Raw genomic sequence first — 26,095 nt, 5'->3', positions numbered from 1 at the left:
TTTTTTCCAGTCTGTCAGTTGAGGTACTGACACCTTCTCTGCTTGTTCCACAGGGCTGAGTGAAGGATGAATGTGATGATATGTGGAAAATGCTTTAGAAAAAGTAAAACGTCCCAAGGTTTAAGCATTATCTAGAACTCCAGCCTATTGAATCTTGGGACTCTGTGTATGTCGGTATAACTCCAAAGGCTGGATTGATTCGAAAGTATTGAGCGAGCACACACGGTCCCTTTAGCATGGCACTAAACTATGAGGCAGGTCTGGGAGCAACAGAGAAATTAAAGACATGGTCTCAATTCTCAGTGAGTTAATAATGCGGTGATGGACACATCACTAATAACATGCAGAAGCAAAAGGTAAGCCCTCAAAGCTGCCTCTCATTAAGTGTTAAAGCATAAGATATGTACTTTCAAGAGCCAGTGTTATCAGAGTTCAGGGGACTATCGGTTGACACGAACTACAGCCTCATCTAACCTGAGACCAGAAGTAGATGATACCCGGCTACTACTAGAGACCTTTCTGATCAGGGCCACGCTAGATAAATCCTAATAAAAGGGAGGAAAATGTGAAACTCAAATTCTTAAGAAGTCCAGACTTACTTGACCTGTTGAGACTAGAGGACTTCTCAAAACTATCGCCCTGAGATACTCCATAAACCTTGAACCAAACTACCCCCTGAGGTTACCTTTTAGCTAAATAGCAAATTAGCTCATATAATAAAGAATATTATCCATGAGTACTCCGCACCTTTAAAAAATCATCTCTGTGAGACTAAAGGGTCAACAATTACCCTGAAGCAAAGATGAATGGGTAAGGGGACAGGGAAACTAGATTACTGGAAATGAAACATCCAGAATGGAATTAATGATGATGTTGACACATTGTGAAAAATGTAATCGATGTCACCGAACAATCTGTGTAGTTACTTGTTAGATGGAAACATGATTTGTTGTATAAACTTTCCACAAAAACACAATGAAATATTCGTTTAAAAAAACAGAGTTCAAGGGAAAAAACGAAGGTCCGAGAAGACTGAAGTCATCCATGAGCCCAACTTGTATGAGCACTTGAAGGATGGGTAGATTTTTAAGAGAAGAATAAGGGTAAATTTATAGCGATGCTCACTGTGAGTTATGGTGGTGCATTTAATTGCAAAAATCAATCTGTTTCCAAATTATAACATTTTAAGACAGCCTTGTTTGAGGTTAGTGGTCAGCCATGTTTTGCTTCCTAGCAGTAAACGTTTTATTTGAAGTCATGTCATGAACTACCTTCCTTCACTAATGAAATGGATCATTTGAATAAAAATCACAAACCTCCAAGACCCATATGCTTCTCCTCCTCTGGAGGCATGAAAATGACCTCCCTGACAGCCAATTAGAAAAATGGAAAGGTGAGGGAGGATGCTCGTATTCCCTGTTTGGAAAGTTTCCAGAATGACTAACAAAAGCTTTATGGTGATGATGCCAGAATATGTTTAAATAGACATGATTTCAAAATGAAGTGTAACGGGTATTTGTACATGTGAATGGATTTCTTAAATGTTTTCAGAAGCACTGCCTCAGACCATGGATTCTTGTCACATATCCCTGCAATTTACAATCTGTTTTATTATCTTCTACCCCTGTGTCATTGACCCCATGGATTTCCTAGGAGCTGCTGTGATCTGTCATGTCATTGCTCATTATCCGATAGTCTTAATCCTCAGAGCTTTGAAATATTTTATAATGGCATATGAGCCATTGTAGCCCGTGGCAGCACTAGCCATTTTCACGGTTAAATTGCAGCTTGGGTCGTCCTTTACATGCTGACAGTGGAGATTTTGCCCCTCATGTCCCCTCCTGGGTCAGGCCCTTTCTGTGCAGCCGGCAGAGCTGTTCTGAGGGCCTCACCTTGCCCTTCTCCTGAGTAGTCTTTTAGTTGATACCTCACCAATCAATTGCTTGGGTCAGACCTAACTGAGCTTGAATGGCCTCTTAATTTTTATAAACTTTTTACCCAATATCTGAGCATCCCACATTGAACACTTTCTCAGACAAGATGAAATGTTTTCAGGGCCTGGCTAGGAACACGTGGTACACAGAATTTTAAAAAGGATAGAGAATCTATAGACTGGAGTACCTGATTTTTCTTTCTGTTCCCTAAGGAAAGTTCTATACTTCGTAAAGCTAATAATTCTTAAAAAATTGTTAGGTCAGTATTTTACTAATCTATTTATATATATATATATATATATTTTTTTTTTATAGACACGGCACTGGGTTGGGTTATAGACGCTAAGGGGAACCCCTGGTGGCACAGTGGTTAAGAATTCAGCTACTAACCAAAAGGTTGGCAGTTCGAATCTACCAGCTGCTCCTTGAAAACCCTATGAGGCAATTCTACTGTCCTATAGGGTCATTGGAAACCCTGGTGGCGTAGTGGTTAAGTGTTAAGGCTGCTAACCAAAGAGTCAGCGGTTCGAATCTGCCAGGTGCTCCTTGGAAACTCTATGGGGCAGTTCTACTCTGTCCTATGGGGTCGCTATGAGTCAGAATCGACTCGACAGCCCTGGGTTTGGTTTTGGTTTATAGGGTCATTATGAGTTGGAATCAAATCAATAGCAGTGCGTTTTAAACACTAAGCATGGTAGTAAACCAGTTGCCATGAAGTCAATTCTGACTCATGGTGACCCCATGAGTATCAGAGTAGACCTGTACTCCACAGGGCTTTCAATGGCTGATTTTTTCTGAAGTAGATCGCCGGGCCCATCTTCTGAGGTACCTCTGGGTAGACTCGAACCTCCAACCTTTTAGTTAACAGCTGAGTGTGTTAATGCACCAACCAGGGATGTCTCAATTTCATTCTCCTGAGGTGAATTTAGAGTGAGGAGTTTTTCATATAAGCAGCCCACAATTTCTGAAAATCCAGGCTGGTAGTTTGGCAAATATCCTACCACTCAAATTCACAGAAAGAAAAAAAATCAAAATCCCCACAAGTTCTCTAAATTCCCCCCCCAACATGTATAACTGAAACCCAAGATGTTTTTTCCACCTAAGCCAATTAAGTCCATCAGATAATTATTTACCTTTTTAGTTTTATTGTGTTTTAGGTGAAAGTTTATAGCACAGACTAGTTTCTCATTCAAAGATTTATACACCAATTGTTCTGTGACATTGGTTGCAAACCCCACAATATGTCAGCACTCTCCCTCTTGCCCTTTACACCCCAGGTTCCCCGTGTCCAATCGTCCAGTTTTCCTGTCCTTTCTTGCCTTTGCTTTTGGGCAGGTGTTGCCCATTTGGTCTCGTATGCTTGATTGAACTAAGGAACACATTCCTCGCTTGTGTTATTGTTTTATAGGCCTGTGTAATCTTTGGCTGAAAGGTGAACTTCAAGAGTGGTTTTAATTCTGAGTTAGTAGGGTGTCCAGGACGCTTAGTCTTGGGGACCCCTCCAGTTTCTGTCAGACCAGTAAGCCTGGTTTTCTTTTTGTGAATTTGAAAATTGTTCTGTATTTTTCTCCTGCTCTGACCGATACCCTCTATTGTGATTCCTGTCAGAGGGGTCAGTGGTGGTAGCTGGTCACCTAGTTCTTCTGGGCTCAGGCTAGTAAAAGCTATGGCTCATATGGTCCATTAGTCCTTTGGACTAATATTTTCCTTGTGTCTTTAGTTTTCTCCATTCTCCTTTTTTTTCAGATGGGATGGGACCAATAGATGTAGCTTAGATTGTCATTCACAAGCTTTTAAGACCCCAGACACTATTCACCAAAGTAGGATATAGAATATTTTCTTTATGAACTATGTTATGCCAATTGACCTAGATGTGACCGAGACCATGGTCCCCAGCCCTCAGCCCCAGTAACTTGGTCCCTCAAAGTGTTTGGATGTGTCTAGGAAGCTTCTATGACTTTCCCTTGGTCAAGTTGTGTGGACTTCCCCCTATATTGTGTGTTGCCTTTCCCTTCACCAGAGTTAACACTTGGCCTGCTATCTATATTTATCTTATTTTTTAAGATTAGGTAGACCTGGTCAATGAGAACAAGTGACCATCCCACGTGAACACTTCTAAGCTGATTCCTGAATTCAGATATTAGGATAGTTGTCTTCTATTTATGAGATGAGTAAGGATTGTGGAAAGAAAGGGTAGAACCCAAAGGGAAGCACTGAGCTCTAGGTATAAATTCTTGTCAAGCACAGACTACTGCTCTTTCCCTCACAGCCTGCTAATGCTTGGCATGGCGCCATTTTCTTTATGGGTGTTTAGTAAATATTAATTTCATCCTGCGGGGGGGACTGTCTTTCTCCTTGAAATAAGGCACAGAGAATTAAATGAAGCTAATGGATATTTAAAGATGTATGCTGGCATGAATAGCTTTAGGAAATATGTGATAATATCCTTGGTAAGAATGAGACAAATAAATATTGCTTATAGTAGCTTTTTAGGTTAGTTTTTTTTTTCTTTTTCTGTTTGAAATCTTATAAAATAACCCACTCATCTGTTTCCCCCCCACTTTGGAAAAATAACTTGTAAAAATATTAATTACACAAAATATACTTCCACTGAAGCTGTCTTCACTTTTCCAATTCTTTTGTGACTGTCTGTCCTTTATGTCACTGTATAATACAATTATACATGAATGATTTCTGTACTTAACCTTCTCCTATCTGTGTCATTGAAGTGCTACATAAAAAGAGCTGACTTTCAAGAATTGGAATATATAAAATAGAGATCAAGCAGCTGATTACAATGATGTCAAAATTAAAAGAAAATGTCATTATGGGACCCATGGCTATAGATTGTGACTCCTATTAATTTTAGCATTCTGAGACTTTCCTAATGTATTTGTTTTATCTATATATTTTAAGGAGAAAATAATTTTAAGCTGTATTCTCAAAATAATTCCTTTGTTACTATTTTTCTGCATAGAAACCAAAAGAAGCTTCTCTAAATGGAATAGAGATTCCAGGAATCATTTCAGACTCTTCACACTAGGAGGGAGCTTGGAAATCATCTGGCTTTTATAATGCATGCCTTCCTCTCTCTAATATTCTCTATAAGGGCCTTCCAGCCACTATTTGAGTACTTCCAGTGGCAGCAAGATCACTGTTTTATGAAGCAGACTCCATCATGAATGTGTTACTCCAACTTTTAGAAAAATATCTGTTATAAAGGTACAACACACCTCTAAATTTCCCCTACTTGTTTTGCTGCTTGTGTTTATACAAGTCTAATCTTTATTCAGAGACAATAGGATGCAATGTAGGACGCATAGACTTAGTTTCAGTCTTAGCTTCACTACTTATTGTCCTTTTCCTGCAAAGTGCCTTTTATTAAGCGCTTCCTGTGTGCTAGACATTGTACTAAACCCTTTATGTGTCTATTTCACAAAAAGTCTACTAAATAAGTACCATTTGTGTTGTATTTTACTATTCAGAAACTGAAGCTTGATAATAATAATGAGTGGCGCAAATGGTTAACACACTTGACTACTAACTGAAAAGTTGAAGGTAAAACTCTACCAAGAGATGCCTCAGAAGAAAGGCCTGGCAGTCTGCTTCCGAAAAATCAGATATTGAAAACCCTATGGGGCACAGTCTTATGCTGACGCACTTGGAGTTGCCATGAGTTGGAATTGACTCAACAGCAACTTGTTGGTTGGTTGCATTGCTGAGTGCCAGCTACGTGCCATGCACTGTGCTAAGCCCTTTCTATACACATTCTCAGAAGTTAAGTAACTTGCCGAAGATTACCTACCTCGTATCTGCAGAAGCCGTATGTTCAAACTCAGGTCAGATACTGAAAGGCCTCTGGATTTGACCTCCTTAAGCCTCCGTTCTTTGTCTCTGAGATGGGGGTAATGTGATCTTCCTCACAGGTTGTCTGAGATTCAGAAAGATGGCCTCTGAAAGCATTTAGCATGCTTGCTTGAAAAATACTTCCTTCCACCTACTACTTATTTTTTTAAAGACTCTTTTCCTTCCACTTTCTCCAGATACAAGTTCTGCAGGCCAAATATCCCTGTTCCTTCAGTCTGCATTCATTCATCCAACAAATATTTATTGGCATTTCTGCTAGAGGAGAAACAGATAATAAGCAATAAACATGATAACTAAGTAAACCATAAGCGTCATGCAAGGAGAGGAGGTAGGGCAAGCAGCATAAGGGAAATAGTCTGGGTGGCATTCTCTTTACTGTGTATATACCCCAAATGTGTAACCCCAAAAATGACTCCAACACTTAATGACTTAATGCAAAAAACAATTGTATATTATCTCTCATGGATTCTGAGGGTCAGGAATTTGGACAAAATATAGTGGGGATGGCTTGTCTCTGCTCTGTGATGCCTGTAGCTCCAGAAGACTTGAAGGATGGCAGCTAGAATCATCTAAAGGCTCATTTACTCACATGTTTGGCAGTTGATGCTGGTTATTGACTGGGGTCTTTACAACATGGAGGCTGGGCTCAAAGGGTGAGTGTCCCTAGAGAGAGAGCCAGGTAGGAGCCATATTGCTTTTTATGACCTAAGCTTGCAAGTTGTGCATCACTTCCACCATATTCTGTTAGTCAAGGCAATTTCCAAGTTCCCCTGAGGTTCAAGAAGAAGGAACATATCCCCCACCTCTCAGCGGAAGAGTGTCAGTGTCATCTTGTAAGAAGAGCATGTGGGATAGGATACATATTAACGCAGCTATCTTTGGAAAATACAGTCTTCCATGATGGGCAAGGTAGGTTCATTGACATTTTAGCAAAGATTTAAAGGAGGTGAAGGAATGAGCCGTAACCCCATCTTTCTGGGGCAGAGCATTCCAGGCTGAGACAAGAGCTTGTGCAAAGGCCCTGAGGTGGGAATATACCAGGAATATCTGGAGGCTGGTATGGCTGGAGTAGAATGACAAAGGAAGGGGATAGTAAGAAAAGAGGTCTGAGAGATCTGAGGGATCAGGTCATATAAGGCCTTAAAGGCCATTATAAGAACTTTGGCTTTTACTATGAGTGAGATGGGGAGGCAAATGGAAGGTCTTGAGCAGAAATAGATTTTAAAATAATTACTCTGGCTCTTTTGTACAGAACAGTCGGTAGAGAGGTGGTAGGTGGCAAAGCAAAAAAGAGACAAGTTAGGAGACTGTGGCAGGAATCTAGGCAAGAGAAGATAAGATAGTGGCTCAGACTAAGATGGTAGTGGTACAGGTGGTGAAAGGTGGTTAGGTTCTAGATCTGTTTTGGAGGTAGAGGAAACAAGATTTCCTGATGGGTTGGATGTGTGGTGTGGGAAAAATAGGACTCAAAGATGCCTGAGCCATTAGAAAGATGGAATTGCCATTTTCTCAAATAGGAAAGGCTGAGGGCATAACAGAAAACCTGGTGGCGTAGTGGTTAAGTGCTACGGCTGCTTACCAAAGGGTCAGCAGTTTGAATCCACCAGGCACTCCTTGGAAACTCTATGAGGCAGTTCTAGTCTGTCTATAGGGTCACTATTAGTCAGAATCGACTCGATGGCACTGGGTTTGGTTTTTGGTTTGGAAGGCATAACAGCTTTGTGGGAAAAGATGAGTAACTCAGTTTTGGAGGTGGCAAGTTTAAGATGCCTATTTGATGCCCATTTTGAATTATTGAAGAGGTAGTTGGATAAATAAATATGGCATTCCAGGGAGGGGTCTAAGCTAGAAATAAAGATCTAGGAGCCGTAGGTTAAGGATGCTACTTAAATTGTGATACTGGAAGACAGTGTTAAGGAATCAAGTATACATATAGAACATCAAGTTTCCTTTTTGGTCCCTTCTCTTCTCCTCAACCTCTTAATGGCAGGGTACCCCAGAGCTCAGTCCTTGGTCCTTTTCACTTTTATATCTATACTATGCTTGGTCTCTGTTTATCCCCCTCTCTATTTTTTTTTTTTATATGTATACACTTTTGTGTATATGTATATACACACACACACATATATAATGTCAATATATGAGTGTGAATATATAGAATATGTATATTGAGCATATAAAAAATTTTTTTATATATATACATACACTCTGTATATATACATACACACACACGTATATGTATTGAGCCCTGGTAGTGCAATGGTTCAAGCGCTTGGCTGCAAACCAAAAGGTTGGCAGTTGGAATCCACTAGCTGCTCTGTGGGAGAAAGGACCTGGTGATCTACTTCCATAAGGATTTCAGCCTAGGAAACCCATTTGTGCAGTTTTACTCTGTCCTTTAGGGTCACTATGAGCTGGAATTGACTTGACAGCACACAACAATATAGATAGATGTGTGTGTGTGTGTATCTATATATATATATACAGATATATATAAAAAAATTTTATATATATATATACACACACACACACACACACACAAGTGAAGAGGACCAAGGACTGAGCCCTGGGGTTGGGGAGAAGAGCAGGAACCAGCAAAAGAAACTGGTGGAAAAGAAAGTATATCAAGAAGGAAGGATATACTCAGTGGTTCTGATAGGTCAAGTGAGATGGGGACTGAGAACCACTCAGTTTATTGGAAGTCATTATTAGCCTTGACAAGAGCTGTTTCAATGGAGCAGTGGGACCAAAGTCTGCTGGGAGTATCCCTATGGAGAACAAAAGAGAGGAATTGGAGAAAGTGAGTATAGACGACACTTCCCATGAGTTTTGCTGTAAAGATGAGCAAGGAAATAGAAATAGTAGCTGGCTAGGGAAGTAGAATCAAGAGAAGGATTTTTTTTTTAAGATGAGAGGAATACCAACATGTCTGTATGCTGCTGGGAATGACCAGTATAGAGTGAAAATGTGGTATTGTGGGAGAGAGAGGGGAGCAAGTTGCTGGAGTGATGTCCTTGGGTATGTCCTTCATATGCTTTAATTTCAAGGACTCTAGCTTTCTTCATCTGCTCAGTATGTGTGTGCGTATGTGGGTGCAGGTGGCAGAGATAGGTAAAATGAAAAGGAGAAAGTCAACAGGCCACTACCTCTTCTGAGCTCCCTTTCAACACCACCCTCTTCTCCTCTTGTTCTCCCCATTTTGGACTGGGAACTCCAACTTATAGGAGAGTGGAAGCCTCAGTGGTTGCCTAGTCCTTTTTCTGCTGCACAGAAGGATCCTAAATGTTAACGGATAAACACCTTCCAGTTATTAGCAGATCACCTTCTTCCCCTCCTTTCTAACTCTCTAAGACATAGGTGCCTGGCTTAACAGCAGTGAGGGATCACTCAGCAGAAGGGCAAGTATCAGAAGAACTCAATGCTGTTGCCTTGTGCCACCACCTGACGCATAGCTCTGGGTGAGTCACTGTTCATTTAGGGAAAGAATCTCAAAGATTAATGAAAACTGCCAAGAGAGGCAACAGACTAGTAATTGAAGGGTCCCATTTCACCCTTAATTTTAGAAGGAAAGCTTCAGGAAGAATGGTAATGAAATTATGAAAAAATCTGTATATTCCTGGTTTTTTCTTTTCACTCATTGTCAAAAGGAAACATTTTGGAAATCTGCTTTTGGTGCCCTTGATCTTTCATCAGCCCACAATAGAGTGAGTAGAGAGTTCCTTAAGGGTTGGCACATGGTATTGGGACTTTTGCAGCATGTTTCCACCAAAATCTGTTGTTCCTCGTGTATTCCATCCTCTGTATTTCATGCTTGTGAAATAGATTTTCAGATTTATGGCTAAGAAAAATTAAGCTTTGAAATGGTAATGCGATTTGCTGTATTTGTGCAGTAGCAATTTTGTAGCTGGGGATTTGTCAACAGCATGATAATTACTGATATAAAATTAAAACCAAACACCGGTATTCCAGGTCATTAAGAGCAGCAGGGAGGAAGGTGGGAGCAAGGCTGATTTGCTTTCTGACCTGCCACTCTTGTAACCTGTTATGTAATTGACAAGAACATTGGATGGACTGTAAGGTTTTGTTCCATAGAATATAATTGTGGTGGTCTATTTGTTTTAAGCAATAGCTCAGATGTTTCATAGCATTCATTAAGGAAATTGGAATTCTTAAAACAAGACTGTAGTGTGAAAACACCAATAATTAACCCAGAAATAAGTATGCTGTTGCTGTTAGTTGCCATCAAGTCAGCTCTGACTCACGGTGATCCCATGTATAACAGAACGAAACATTGCCCAGTCCTGCACCATCTTCAAGATCGTTGGGGTGGTCAAGTCCACTGTTGCAGCCACTGTGTCTTTTGAGTGCCTTCCAACCTACAAGGAGCTCATCTTCCAGCACTGTATTGGACCATATTCTGTTGTGAGCCATAGGGTTTTCATTAGCTGAATTTTTGAAAGTAGATTGCTAGGCCTTTCTTCCTAGTCTGTCTTAGTCTGGAAGCTCTGCTAAAACCTGTCCACCATGGGTGAACCTGCTGGTATTTGAAATACGGGTGGCATAGCTTCCAGCATCATAGCAACAGGGAAACCACCACAGCACAACAAGCTGATAGACGGGTGGTAGAGAAATAAGTATATTGTCTATGAAATATCTTTTCTACTTATTCGCTATGAGGCCACACTTGTTCTCTCATCTTATTCCCTCTTGGAACATTCCCATTAAACCTTCCAATGGCAGACCTCAAACATAGGTCCTGGCTGTTTTTGTAAAAAGCCACTTTGACTCACACCATCTCTTGCCTTGTTTTCTACCTGTACTCTATGTTAGAGTTGTAGTATTTTAAACGTTATAGGGCACTTGAGTGATGGACAATGTGATGTGAACATCCAATATTGTTCATGATGCTGGCCACCTCCACTCCCCCCCCTTCCTCCATTCGCACCTCTCACTCCTGGCACTTGCCTGTGAATTGCATTTTGTATTTAAATACTGTCCTGCAGAAAAGCCTGCTTTCCCATGGGCTCAGCACTCTGCACCCTACTCGGTGTTGTGTTTCTAAAGCCAGTTTCATTTATATTCCCCGTATTGACCTGGGCTTGTGTTTTCCTTATACAGCTGTGTACATAATATGCCTTGATTGCTTGCCACATGGCTCTTCATCAGACTGGTGAGGATTTTACAAGGTGTTAGAATTTTTAAATAGCTCATAAGGCCTCTCACACTTGAGTTCATACCAGAGAAGTTATGGAGTGATTAACCTAATTGGTGTTGTTTATCCACAGAGATGACCAGCTGTATTCATGCTAAAGCTGAGTGTGTGTGGATAACTAACAAACATTGCTTTGTAAATGCTGATTGCAGAGCTGTGCATTTTTATGGCTTTTTTTTTTTTTCTGATTTTTTTTTTAAGCGATTGGGTCGCTCATTAAGTTCACCGTTGGAGGGAGAGGGGTTATTACAGAGCACACTGAAGGTAAGGAGAGAAAGTGCCACTAAGCTTTTAAGTAAAAGCTTTTAAGGGGGTTGGTTCTTTAGGAGAAAGAAAGTAAAGTAACCCTACCATATCCGATTATACAGTAATTTTCCCCTTATTGTCCCTTTTTCTTCATCTTTTCCTCCAGAGCTGCTCAGAAGTTAAACCTGTCTTCTAAAAAGAAGAAACATCGGCCTTCTACTTCCTCTGTGGCTGAGCTGCCTCTCTTTGCCACCAGCTTCAGTGGGATTCTGCAGCTCTCCCCTCCCCCTGCCCCACCCTGTCTGCTGAGAGCCGTCAACAAGGTGAAGGACACCCCAGGCCTGGGCAAGGTAGGCACATCTGCTGTTGCAACCACTACCTCAGAGTGTGGGGGATCCAGGGGAGAGAAGACAGTGAGGGGTCCAATTTGTGAAAGTAAGGTGACAGGATAAAAAGGAGGTAAGACAAAATTCAATTGAGAAAAAAAAACTTGCTGTGGGGTAGCTTCCGACTCAGGGTGACCCCATGCGTTACAGAGTAGAACTGCTCCATAGTGTTTTCTTGGCTGTAATCTTGAACGGGAGCAGATCGCCAGGCCTTTCTCCCATGGTAGGTTCCAACTGCCAACTTTTAGGTTAGCAGTAGAGTGCCAACCATGCCACCCAGGAACCTCAGATTGCAAAATTTTCGTTGTTTGTTTATACCAGTACCGTTGAAGTCAAGTTGACTCTGATTCATGGCAACCTCACACATGTGAGAGTGGTTTTTTAATGGTTGGTTTGCAGAAGTAGGTCACCAAGCCTTTTTTCCACGGTGCCTCTGGGTGGGCTGGAACCTCCAACCTTTAGGTTAGCAGCCAAGTGCGTTAACCATTTGTTCCAAATTAAAACATTCAAGCTGTTGGAGATTAGATTTGATTTTGGTGGGAAAAATAGCTTTGCATTGCTTGACAGAGCTGTAGCTATTTGGAGAAAAGATGAAAGGACACAAAAGATAGAAGGCAGAGGCGGGAGACGGGGAAAAGACGCAGTACAGGAATAAGACGTAAAGTTGCTTCCCAGTTTCCCCGTGACACTTTCACTGTTTTTCTTTCAAAGAATTCATAGTTTCTGTTTTTGAACCAGACCACTGATGGGATTTCTGAGGAGCATTTTAAGCTGTGCCTTTCTGGCCAAGAAATGCAATTTTGAATTGTTACAAATACTTAGAGATGTAGGACCATTTATTACAAGATGTTGCTCAGCTCTGTTTGGAATACCTTTATTTTTAAATGCCATCCCTAAAGTCTTTCACTCTTCCAAGATAAACATCTGGGTGAAGTAACTTATGGTTAGGCTTCAATTGCTGAATAAGCTGGGACTTCTAAAAAGGTTTAGATAAAGAGGCGGCTGTTTTATTTCTTTAATTTTCATCAGAAGTTGGATGGTATATACAACCTTGCCGGTCCTTTTCCACCTTAACCTGAATCCGCTCTGAGCTTCGTTTTGAGAAGTTGTTAGTCTTGCTGAAGGGAGCAGCTACTAAAATATGTGGATTGAGATTTTATTTATGGAGATCGCTGACAGCCTATCCCTTTGACCCAAAGATAAAGTCATACCCAGGTTTATGGCCTTCAGTGGCCTCAGTCTAACTCAGTAGTCCTTCCAGAGCCTATCCTCGCACCCTCTGCCCCCTTCCTGTGCTTCTCCCTCTTTCAGTTTATCCTGCCTCCTTCCGTCCTATCTTGCCCCAATTTCACCATCCCATTAGGAAGACATTAACTTGATGATGTTATTCTTTCTAAAAGTGTATAAATTTTAAAAGATTATATTGACTAGGGCAGTGCTCACACTGATGGAAAGCATCCAGTCCTGGAATTTTCCAAGGACTAACAACAGCAAAAAGGGGTTGGAGTAGGGGTTGGTTCTGTGTCTTAGTTATATAGTGCTGCTATAACAGAAGTACCACAAATGGATGGCTTTAACAAAGAGAAGTTTATTCTCTTGCAGTTTAGGGGGCTAGAAGTCCAAATTCAGGGTACCAGCTCTAGGGGAAGCCTTTCTGTTGCCCTTGGTTCTGGGAGAAGGTCCTTGTCATCAATTTTCCTGTACTCTAGAAGCTTCTCAGCACAGGGACCCCAGGTCCAGAGGATGTGTGCTCCTGGCTCTACTTTCTTGGTGGTATGAGATCCCACTGTCTCTCTGCTCACTTCTCTATTTTATGTCTCAAAAGAGATTGACTTAAAACACAACCTGTAGACTGAGTCCTGCCTTATTAATGTAACTGCCTCTAATCCTGCCTCATTAACATCATAGAGGTAGGATTTACAACACATAGGAAAATCACACAGGATGACAGAATGGTGGACAATCACACAATACTAGGAATCATGGCCTAGCCAAGTTGACACATATTTTGGGGGGGGGACACAATTCAATCCATGACATTCTGATTGTGATAAAGAATTTATTGCTAGTAGGGCCTGGAGGGTTGGTTGGTTCAATCGTTTCAAAGTGAGGGCAAATTTACATAACATTAAAGGACAAGTCCACGTTGTCTGTAAGTTGGACTTTGTAACTCGGGGAACTACTATACCTGCAGTACTTCTGTTTTGCTAAGAGGGTTTGTAGCTTCAGTGTCAGAGCTGAACTGTTCTGGAGAGAGTGAACTTGAGCTGCTGTTGCCGGCTCCTTCTTCTCTCATGCTCAAAGTAACATTCGCCTTCTCTTCTGAATAAATGGGAACAGATATTTAAATGATATCGTTTTGAAGAGGCACTAGGTTATTATCCAACCTGGTGTGCTCATATACCCCAGTGTGACCCTGTCCAGGAAATCTCAAATGAACCACATAAGAAACTGTCTATCTGCATCTATAACACTGGCCCTGTCCGTGGTTTCTAAAAGGGTTGATGTGGATGCATCTTGTGGTGGGGCCATGGCCTGAGCCCCAAACCCAGGGCCTCTGGCTTTCCACCCCCATCCCTAACCCCCTCCCTGGACTTCTGAGAGAAGGGATCAGGGTGCCAAAGTCAGGGACCCAATCAGCAGAATGTTTGTTAACAGTCAGGAAGATGACTCGCACTTACACCAGCATAGTGCGGAAGGGTAAAGGCCTTCAGTTCAATATTGATGGATTTCATGACATACCGTATGTGTGTGCCTGTTTAAGGTGCCTTACAGTTAATAGGTATAATAGTTAATAAACTGTCGTTAGTTGCTGCTGAGTCAGTTCTGACTTATGGTGACTCCACGTGTCAGAGTTGAACTGTTCCACTTTGTTTTCAAGGCTGTGACTTTTTGGAAGCAGAGTGCGGGCCTTTCTCCTGAGTTGCCTCTGAGTGAGTTTGAACTGCCAACCTTTAAGCTAGTAATCAAGCACTTAACTGTTTGTGCAACCCAGGGACTCCTATTAATGAACTAAATCTTTCGAATCAGACAATTAATGGTAATAAAGATATTATCCCTCTCGCTCATTTGCAACCCAGTATGCTTTCTTAAGTGGAAGGGTGAAGTTAAGCAGCTGGGAATGGCAGGAAGTCCTGAGTTTCTCCATGGAACAGTGTCACGAATGGAGCCATCAGCCTGTGTGTCACAGCAGGTGACAGAAGTGTGACTTCTGTGTGACCAGTGGCCACATGGCAGCTGATCCTCCTTTCTGTCCTGCTGGGTATCTGGAGGCAGTGGTGGAGCAAGTGACAGGTGGAAGGTGTGTGCCTTCTGGAAGGTGGTTGAACTCATCCACTTGTTACTTTGAAGCACATGCAGTGATTGAAACAAGAAGTCATTAAGCACACATCCCGTCCTGCCTCTTCCTGCCCAGGAGGGCCTGGTTCCAGAATACCGGAAGATTGGGACTCTCCATATAGGTGCCAAGCTGCCTGACCTGCAGCAGAGCCCCATTCTTCCCAGATTCCTGCTTTTTCTCTCCACTGATATCTCGCTGTAATTAGGACCTGCAGTTCCTTTTACCTGTATGGGAAAACTCCCATCAATTTACCTCGGTTGTATAATTCACATTTTAATATCTCAAAGAAATACAGTGGAGCTTAATATAGAACATAAATAATTGGCACTGTATATAAATAGGAATATTTGAAAGAGACAAGCTTGATTGAATTGCCAAAAGCACTCAATTATTTAAACCTGAGCTGGGGCCTCCTGGAGTGGGGGTGGGGAGGAGGGAAGCTGGGACACATGAGGTGGCCCTGAGGGTGAAGCCTCATTACCCAGTCCAGGTGCCACCTCTCATGCTTGAACTATCCACGCACTTCCTCAGGAAGCCCGGGAGGTTTTCACTGATACAGGAGGGATCTTATGGGTGTATTTAGAGCATCCTCCACACTTAGTAAATGAGAAACTGAGGCCCAGTAAGAGTAAGAGATTTTCCATTGGTCCAGAGTCAGGGCCAGAGGTCAAGACCTTTCGGCCATTTTGTTTTTTTACTCTTTCACTGGATTGATACTAGATATACATGGCCCTCTAACATTGCAGGTCTTTACAACAATGGAATATTATTCAGTCATGAAGAGAAATGAAGTCCTGATACATGCTATAAAATGGATGAACCCTGAAAACATTATGCTGAGTGAAATAAGTCAGACACAAAAGGGCAAATATTATATGATCCTACTTAAATGAAATGTCTAGAATGTTGTCATTGGGTGCTGTCAAGTCAGTTCTGACTCATAGCAACCCCATGCACAACACAACGAAACATTGCCTGGTCCTGCGCCCTCCCTACAATCATTGCTATGCTTGAGCTCATTTTTGCAGCCACTGTGTCAATTCACCTCGTTGAGGGTCGTCTTCTTTTCTGCTGACCCTGTACTCTGCCAAGCATGATGTCCTTCTCCAGGGACTGATCCCCCTGACATGTTTGAAGTATGTAAGACGTAGTCTCGCCATCCTTGCTTCTAAGGAGCATTCTGGTTGCACTTCTTCCAAGACGGATTTGTTCGTTCTTTTGGCAGTCCATGGTATATTCAATATTCTTCTCCAACACTACAATTCGAAGGCATCAGTTCTTCTTCAGTCTTCTTTATTCATTGTCCAGCTTTCACATGCATATGATGTGATTGAAAATACCATGGCTTGGGTCTGGTGCACCTTAGTCTCAAGGTGACATCTTTGCTCGTCAACAGTTTAAAGAGGCCCTTTGCAGCAGATTTACCCAATGCAATGTGTCATTTGATTTCTTGACTTCTGCTTCCATGGCTGTTGATTGTGGATCCAAGTAAAATGAAATCCTTCACAACTTCAGTCTTTTCTCAGAACAGGCAAATATATAGAGAAATAAAATGGGTTAGTAGTTACCAGGGGTGAGAAGGAGGGGAAATGGGAGTATTACTTAGTGGGTGCTGAGTTTCTGTTTAGGGTGATGTAAAACTTTCGGGCATGGATCATGGTGATGGTAGTACAACATGATGAAAGTAAACAATTTCACTGAATTGTACACTTAAAAGATGTTAAAATGGCAAACTTTTTGTTCTATGTATTATTTTTACCTCAATTAAAAATATTGGGGGTGGAGAGAAGAGTGTAATAGGGCCATGGTGGTAGTGAAATAACATCTGGAACCAATTACCTTTATCCAGTGGAGAAGGACATGCTTCCCATTTTAGAGTCCCAGTTGGGAGAGAAAGAGTAATAGCAGCCAAGAGCAGACACATAGGGAGATCAGGGGCTCCCCATTTCACACCACCCCTCGTTGTCCCTTTCGCTGCACAGCAGTAAACGCCTCGGAGGGTCCTTGTTGGCCATTGAGCGTTTGTTGAGGCAAAAGCTTTTTGGAGCCTGTGGTGAGGAAGAGAGAGAGATGGAAGAAATTGAGCGAACTTCCAGTAGACTTGGAGCCGAAGCAGAGCACACACACACAGGAAACATCTCAAGATCCTCCATGCCTAGAGCAGTTGCAGGCACACAGCAGCTATTTACTGAGCATCTAGTATGTGTCAAGGAGTCCTGGTGATGCAGTGGTTACAAGCTTTGGCTGCTAACCAAAAGGTGGGCAGTTTGAATCCACCATCTGCTCCTTGGAAACCCTATGGGCAGTTCTACTCTGTCCTATAGGGTTGTTATGAGTCAGAATTGACTATACAGCAATGGGTTTGTTTTCTGTTTTTTTTTCTGGTTTATTATGTGTCAAACGCTGCTGGGCATTAGGTTTGCAATGATAGACGAGGCAGAAGGGCTCCCTTATAGCACTAGTAATCTAGTGCATTATTCCAAAGCTTTTTATTAATCAGTCTTAGAAATCTCACCAATGTGGACTAACCTGAGGGACAATCTGATTTAAGAAAAAGTCAGAATTACAGACTTAAGAAATTTTAACTTTCATGTTGTATAAAGTATTCTACTAAGTGGTCTTGTAGAGACACCCTTAATGGATAGATAAAGATGATTTGTGATTAATGGATCAAAGCAGCTTAGTTTATATTCCATTGATTTGGCTTATGTGTAAATGATACCTCTAATCTGTTTGAAAAGGGCTCCTTCTCCTAAATCAGTAAATGATCTTCATGAAATTTGTTTGCACAATGAATTAACATCATGTTTAAGGTTCATTTGTTAGTGCGTTACAGTTCAATGTCAGAGATCTTTGTCTTGGATTACAAGCTTCTAGAGCAAAGCATGTTATGTTTAGCTCACTGAGTACATGGGTCTGCAACCACAGCAGGAGTGGGTAACGCTTTCAGAGGTGAGCACGATGATGGCAATAGTCGCAATGCTGGTGAGTCCACATCTAGGTTGAATCTCCTCTTTGCAGAAGAGTACTTGAAGGAAAATACATGAAGCATGAAGGGAAAGGAAGTGTTTCCTTCCTAAGGATGCCTCCAAAACATGGCAGTGATCAGCATCCAGCCTATTTCCCCAGATGTTTTTTGTGAATGTAAGAATACTTTCATCAGTGCATGTTAGCAGCAAGAAAATAGACTGTGTAGAATTTGGAAGCATCATAATGGATAGAGCAAACAGGAAGAGGAATTGTGGAAAATTAAGTTAGGTACAGGTTAAGGAGGCTTGTCACGCTTTATTCATCCAGCAAATGCAGTGAAAGCTGGAACTCACCAGGACTGCCTTGTTTTTCTGGGTCCTGCAAGTTTTCCGCCTTTGACAGGGTACAGTCTTAAACACTTTTCTATCGCTCGTTTTAGTGGAAAATATTTGAGTTTTCCTTCTCTGACAGGTTTTCACCTTCCATGGGTTCTGGCTTTCACAGGTTTTACTGTGTCTATAAAGACCTGTTGTGTTCCAGGTAGGTGCCGCTCTAGGGGACAGTACCTAGGAGTTGGTTGGCCACATCCCTGCGTAGGAAGTGGAGGGTTTATCCTGGTCTCCCTAAACGCTAAGCTCCCATGAAAGTGCTTGACTGGCGTTCAGCCTCAGCAGCTGCCCCGGTGCTATAAATGCTGCGCCCTTCTCGTTGGGGTCCCCACTTGGCCTAATCTGAAGGGCCGTGTGGTATCTGTTACAGTGTATCCATGTAATAGCCACCATGCTGATCCACCTGTGGTTTTCTGAAACGCTTAATTTTCTCTTCTGTGGACAGTGTAGCCCGAGGTTGGTGATTTGGTGGAGTCTTCAGAGTTGTAATGTAGAAGTAGACTCTCTTGTCTGGCCAGATGAACTTTCCCTCTGACATGCAAAGGAGCCGTTATCCTCTGTTCTCCTGAGCCCTCAGCTTTAATTCCTCTGTCTCTTATTCAGCATATTTGACCTCTATTAAAACTTATATTAAATAATTATACACCCATGCGTACATGCATGCACACACGTTACTAGGCTCATATAACACTCACCAGATCCTGTATTGTCCAGGTTGATTTTAAAAACTTCCCCTTATTTGATGTGTAAACCGATAGAATAGAAAAATTAAAAGAACCAGGTGTGCTTTTTGGTAGAAAATTTTTTCCTTTACAGATTTATTGGGTAGAAATTTTTTAGGGTGAGAATCATTCAATTACTAAAACTTTGTTACACTGTATGGAAGAGAAGGAACCCTGGTGGCACAGTGGTTGAGAGCTTGGCTGCTAATTAAAAGGTCAGCAGTTGGAATCCACCAGCCGCTCCTTGGAAACCCTATGGTGCAGTTCTACTCTGTCCTATAAAGGATTGCTGTAAGTCGGACATTGACTTGACGGTAATGGGGTGTGGAAGAGAAGGACAAGATTCCTGGTCAATTGAAATTCAGATTACAAAAAGAGGGAAAAATAAAAGAAATATTAAAGGAGAACGAATACAGCCATTCTTCACCTATTCAGTGAGTAGAAATGCTTAGTTACAGTTTTCCCTTGTTCAGGAAGTAATGCCAGGTTATGTGGAGGAAAAAGGCCGTGCCTTCCAGCCCAACAAGGTGCAGATTATTTGAACAGTTGTGCAAATTGTCCAGTTCCTTATATCATTCCTGCTTTTCCTCGTCCTGGAGCTTTATCAAAGAAGATTTGAGTCAGCCCGTACAAGGCAATTCAGGTATATAGGAGAGAAAGAACTCAAATGTGATGAAAACCTCTGACTGGTGCTACTCACTGACCATTCATTCACTAGCCAGCCTTCAACACTGCACATGGGAACAGTGATTTCTGTCTCGGGCTACTGTTGCGGGGGAAGAAGGAAGCTAAATAATACATGCACATTCATCATTATAGCTAGCCTGATAGCTTTGCAAATTAAATTGTTAGCTCTTCTGGGAAATAAACTCATGTCACCTTCCACTCCCCATTTAGAGTTGCTCTCTTTTCTGCTCGGTTGGTTTTGGTTGATTCTGCTAAGCACGTATAGTTAGAAATTTTCTCCCTTTCCTTCTTTTTGACCCTCTCCACCAACTCATATCAAAAGGAGAAAGGAGACTTGGGGAAAGTGTTCTGACTCATTAATCTTCTAGGCTTCTCTTTTCCTGTGAGTTCGCAGATTCCCACAGCACTGTCCTCTTAGCGTGAGGCAACCTCTGGGCTGCATATGTGCAGTCAGCTCTGCATGGCCCAGAAACCCAGGACTCAGGCAATGCAGAAACCAGGGTGGAACCTTCCCTCTATAGGAAGGACAGCGCTGCTCCTGGGGTGAAGTCGAATGACTTAAGTCATGGGAACTTTTTTCTACACCGCCACCCCTCCCCCCTTCCTACCACACACCATTGAACTTAGCAGTCTTATTCTTGCAACCAAGTCTTTAGATGGTGCAAAGTGCAATCAATTAGCACGCTTGCTGCTAGCAGAAAGGTTGAGAGATCGAGTCCACCTACAGGCATCTCTGAAAAAAGTATAAAACACTCCTTAAAGATCCCAGCCATTGAAAACCCTATGGAGCACAGTTCTACTGTGACACATATGGGGTTTCTATGAGTGGGAATGAACTCCACAGCCACTGATTTTTTATTCTTGCAAAGGAAAGGGAACTATTAGGAGGAGGGTCTCTACAAAAGGCCACTGGATGGAAAGTCACCATGAAGACATGCAAAGTGCATGTCACTTTTGTCCTTCATTATTGGTGTGACTGCATTTAATTCTGCTGATCAAACTGTCTGAATACCATTTTCTGTTGTCCTCATTATCAGATGGGCAACTAGAAGGGTGGGCAGCACATTCCAGTTTAATTAGGTCAGATTTTTGATAGGGTGGCACATTACTGCATATAAAATACGCATTTTCTGGCTTTCTTTGCCTGAGATAGCTGCAAGCAACAAACTGGATGAAAGGACTCCAGGCTGAAGAGGGAGGAATGGTTTAGTCCTGCAGCCCAGAGTTACCCAGCTTCTATCCCAGATGCATTATAGTAACTTGCAGGGCACAGGGAGAAGAACATTTTTCGTCTGTTTTCTTCATGGAGATTGTACATTTGCTAGTTCTCTTCCCTGCCTGCTTCAGCTGAGGAGCTGGGATCTTCTGAAAACCTTTTGGGTTAAGCTTCAGGAACATGAAGCCCTCCAGACACTGACATCTATAGATATAAACCATTAGCCATGGAGTCAGCTCCAACTCATGGTGACCCAATGTGTGTCAGGGTAGAACTGTGTTCCAGGCCTTTCTTACGAGGAGCCTCTGGGTGAACTCGAACCCCCAACATTCTGGTTAGTAGCCAATCATGTTAACCATTTGTACCACCCAGGGACTCCTATCTATAGATACACTCTGTAAGAAATCTCTGTGGGCAAGCTAGAATTCAGTTACTTACATTCCTAGTGAAAGGGCCTTTTCAGTTTCCCTCAACAGGTTGTAAACTTCTTGGGAGAAGGATTCACGTTCTTTTCATCTTTGTACCCCTTCAGTGCCAGCTTACATAGAGGGTACTCAGTGAATATTGTTGGTTATAGTATTTTTAAATAATTCTATTAGTCCTTGTGAAGTTCTGATTAGGCATTGAGCCATGTGTAGGGTCCATCCTGAAAGAGGCAGCTGGGGTAAATGAGGCAGGAACACCGAGAACATCTAAATGGCAAGACCTTGCTGGTCTTCACCCCCCTTACTCCTTCTCAGCACCAGCGTGGGCCTGGGAGACTGAAGCACCATCAGGGAGAGGATGATGCCTCCTGCTGGCACGAGGACAAATGCTAACGCTGTCCACATTCCTCCTAAGGAATTTTCTTAAAGATGAACTTGCCCAATCCCTCATTTTTCATATGAGGAAACTGAGGCCCAGCAAGATGAAGTAACTTGCCAACCTATTTATGTGGGAGAAGACAGAAGTTTAACATTTTGAGCATTAGAGATGAACAGTCATGAAGATTTAAAGGCAGATTTTGAATAAGAGATTCTTAATCTTTTTCCCTCCCTTCTGTGACTTTTATCTCAATCCTATCAACTCTATTTTTTAGGTATTAAATGGAGATAGTAGAAACCTACTATATATGCGTGCATGCGTGCGTGTGTGTGTGTATACACGTACAAGGAGGAGGAAAGTGATTTTTAGAGAGAGTCTTTTTAAAGGCTAGAAATCTTTACCATAGTTGGAGGTTGGGCTTGGAGCCTCTTGTAATAACTGTGTGTCCCTGAGTGGTGCAGTTAACATACTCAGCTGCTTACTGAAAGGTCGGAGGTTCCGGTCCACCAAGAGGTGCATCACAAGAAAGGCCTGGCGATCTGAGAAATCAGCCCTTGCAAATCCTATGCAGCACAGTTCTGCTCGGACACACACGGGGTTGCCAGAAGCAGGAATCAACTTGGCGGTAACTTTTTTTTTTTTTTAGAACACCTGTAATCCCTAATTGGCATCCTGATTTATGGAATGGGAATGTAAGATAAAATTAGGGAATTCTTTCTGGAGTAATGCCACTTTTTCAATTAAACAAAGGGCAATAAGATTGATTAGAATGCCAGAATAGGGCTTTTGATCATTCTTTGTCCAAAAATCACATTTTAGTCAAGCTTAGCGTAATTAGACAATTACTGATACCAAGAGAATGGGATTAGTAGGTATATTTAAAGGTAACATTTCTAGTATCTTATCTTTCTGTGTCTTTCTCTTGCTAATAGCTGAAAGGAAAGTTAATCATGATTTGCTATAATTATCTCATTAAAATGGGATTGATAGCAACGTTCTATTAAAAAAGGGGGGGGAGTCCAAACTGCTTAGTTAATTGGAGATTTTCTTTGTACTTCAGAGTAGGAAATGCTATTCTTGTCTACTGAATGATTTGCATCACATAGAAAACGTTTGAATCCCTTTCTAAGGCTTCATTGAATTAAATGTATCATGATGGGGGAGAGGGATATCTTTCTGATCTATTCCTAAAAGCAAAACATATTTTTCTTTAAGTGCTCGATGGTTTCTAAAATAAAACTCTTCTGGCCACTCAGAATTACAACATGAGAGCCTCTGTGTTCGCTCATACTGCTTTACGGGTCCCTCTTAGTTCTGCTCTGCTGTGCTGACCTCTGCGTTCCAGCACTGCGTTTGAGTATTTGACTTTGCAGTAAAACAACTACAAATAGAATGATGATAGTAGTATGTAGTGCTAGGGACGGGATACCTCCTAAGTTTCTATTTGTTTTCTGGGTCTGCCTCTGTGTTCCATTGCCGCAGCCAACTACTCATGTAGAAAGTTTGTCTCCTTGTTCCTCAGCTGAGGTCTCTCCACCACCAACAGTGAATAAATTTAGAGGATACACTAAATATTAGTGGAGCATTGGTGGTGTGAACAGTTAAGCGCTCAGCTGCTAACTGAAAGGTTAGCCGTTTGAATCCACCCAGCTGCACCTTGGAAGAAAGGCCTGGCAATCTGCTCCCAAAAGATGAAAACTCTATGGAGCACAATTCTGCTCTAAAATACATGGAGACAGAATTGACCCCACAGTAGCTGGTTCTGGTACCACCATAGCTAACTAGAAGTTTTTTTCTTTCTGAAACCAGTGATGGTAAGATAGTCTCTGTTTGCCATGCCAGCATCTCAGGTTTGTAAGTTCAGTTGTCTTCTTTGGGAGTGTCAGATGACAACAGGATGCTGTGGGAAGGAGCTCTCTTGCCCTCCCCCTTCCAGATGCTTCCAGGAGCCTGGCTGAACCACCAGGGGCCCTGCAACAAATGCTCAGCTACCCCACAGAGTAGCACTACCTGTACTGCTCTTAAAAGCTTTTCTGTTCCCTGAAAACCCACAGGGCCCTTCTGTTAGGCTGGAGCAGCTCAGGCCAGCTGTGGCCACGCAGTGAGTTTAGTTCACATCGCTGATGGTGGAGCTGCTGTGGACCAGACATAGCCCCAGAAAAGGGCCGTGTGTGCATGGGGTGTGCGGCGAGATTGGGATTGGACAGTGTGGGGTCAGTTTGTAAACTCTTGATACTCCCGTGATGATTGTCATTAAATAAGTCGCTTCCAGGCTCTTTCTCTCGGAGCCTTACACCAGCTGCTGTTGAGTCGACTCCGACTCATGATGACTCCATGTGGGTCAGAGTAGAACTGCGCTCACAGGGTTCTCTTTGCTGATTTTTTGGATGTAGATCACCGGGCCTTTCTTCTGAGGTACCTGTGAGTGGACTTGAACCTCCAACCTTTCTGTTTCCAGCTAAGCACATTTGCACCATCCTGGGTCTCTCTCCGAGCCTCGTTGTTGTTGTTAGGTGCTGTTGAGTCCATTTTCTACTCATAGCAACCGCATGTGGTAGAGGAGAACTGGCCCCATAGGGTTTTCTAAGCTGTAATCTTTACGGCAGCAGGTCACCAGGTCATTCTCCAGTGGATCAGCTGGGTGGGTTTGAACCACTAACTTCTGGTTAGCATCCAAGCCCTTAACCATTGCTCTACGCTCTGTGCAATCTTTCATATTTTTACATGAAAAAGGAGCCTTTTTTTTTTTGACCACTTGACCCCACCTTGAGTTTGGGAAGGAGGACAGAGGGCCTCTTTGGAATGCCTTATCCAGATGGATGAGCTCTGGGACAGATTCAGTTTTATCCTGTAGTTGATCTGTTCCTTGTTTTAAATATTTTGAGAACATACTTCACCATGTTTGCACCAGAAGGTTTTCAATGAAGAGTAAAGTTTTAAAAATCCAGTCAGTAAAATACTTCTTTGTGTTTTTGTATAAATCAGCAGGAAAGCAATCATAGGAAATGGGAGGAACAGAGAGAAGAGTTTGTCTGTCTGCCCTCTCCCACCTCAGCCCCTAGTCCATAAAAAGGGAAAAAACATTGCACTCTATGGGAGCCTCAAAGGTGCTGGGGGACTAACAAAACACCATTCACACTTTCACCCCCTGCACATCCCTGCAGTCAAGCTGTTTGCTCTGGTTACAAGTGCAGGTGGTGACAGTGTTGTTGTAAACGGTGGCAGAAAGTGCTTTGCCCAGAAGGCTTACTCTGGTTTAGAGGTTCTCGGTGCATCTCTGCTCCAACTTTACTTGGCTGATTCCTGCCCATCCTGTATATATCCACAGAAATGCCACTTGTTCTATGAAGCTTTCCCTCACAAACCCCTCACCAAGGTGGTGGTTGTTGTTAGGTACCATTGAGTCAGCTCCTGACTCATGGTGACCCCATGCACAACAGAACAAAACTCTGCCTGGTCCTGTACCATCCCCATGGTAGGTTTCAGATCTGACCATTGTAATCCATAGGGTTTTCATTGGCTGATTTTCAGAAGTAAATTGCCAGGCCTTTCTTCCTAGTCTTAGTCTGAAAGCTCAGTCGAAACCTGTTCAGCATCATAGCAACACACAAGCCTCCACTGACAGGTGGGTGGTGGCTGTGCATGAGGTTTATTGGCAGGTCTCCTGCACAGAAGGTGAGAATTCTACCACTGAATCATCACTGCCCTCCCCCAGGTTAGGTACCCCATTATGTGCTTTGATAAGCACCCTAAGCTCCTCTTTGTTGCATTCGTCACCCTTTAGATGACTGACTTACATAATTCCATGTTTAATGGATCTCTTCGTTGGCTGCAGGCTCCATGAGACAGGGTCCTATCTGTCTTGTCTACTCTGCATCCAGACAACTACCCAGTGTCTGGTCATCATGGATGCTCAGTAGATACCAGTTGAATGACTGGATGGATGGGGTCCTGACCACACTCTCCATTCTGTTACAATATTCCTTCACAACTGTGTAAGGCATTATGGCTTACAAACCCTTCCCCTTTTATCATCTCCCTGGATCCTTACTACAGCCCTAAGAGGTGGGCAGGGGGAGTGAGTGTGAGATTAGGCCCTGCTGATAGATGAGGACACTGAGACCAGAAAGGGCAGGTGAGTTCCCAGAGGTGATACGGCTCCTAATGGTGGACCTGGGTGAGACGCTGCATCTGTGTTCTAGTACAGAGTTTTTTCTTAATAATATAACGTATATTGGCCATTTTCTATGTGCCAGGCATTGTTCTGAGTGCTTCACATGTATTGACTGATTAAATCCTCTTCAACCCAGGAGAAAGGTTCT

General features: G+C 42.4%; 1 protein-coding gene across 2 annotated transcripts in view; it reads left to right on the top strand.

The window, feature by feature from the left end:
* The window catches only part of KIF26B (kinesin family member 26B), a 573,188-nt gene that overhangs the window by 371,171 nt on the left and 175,922 nt on the right, over nt 1-26,095 (top strand). For both annotated transcript variants that reach the window (XM_049868602.1, XM_049868603.1), the window contains one exon: nt 11,426-11,609. In XM_049868602.1, the coding sequence (XP_049724559.1) occupies nt 11,426-11,609 (184 nt within the window). The remainder of the gene's footprint in view (nt 1-11,425; nt 11,610-26,095) is intronic.

The sequence above is a fragment of the Elephas maximus genome, chromosome 24, assembly GCF_024166365.1.
Source record: "Elephas maximus indicus isolate mEleMax1 chromosome 24, mEleMax1 primary haplotype, whole genome shotgun sequence".
Taxonomy (NCBI): Eukaryota; Metazoa; Chordata; class Mammalia; order Proboscidea; family Elephantidae; genus Elephas; species Elephas maximus.
This window is presented reverse-complemented; position numbering and strand designations above follow the sequence as displayed.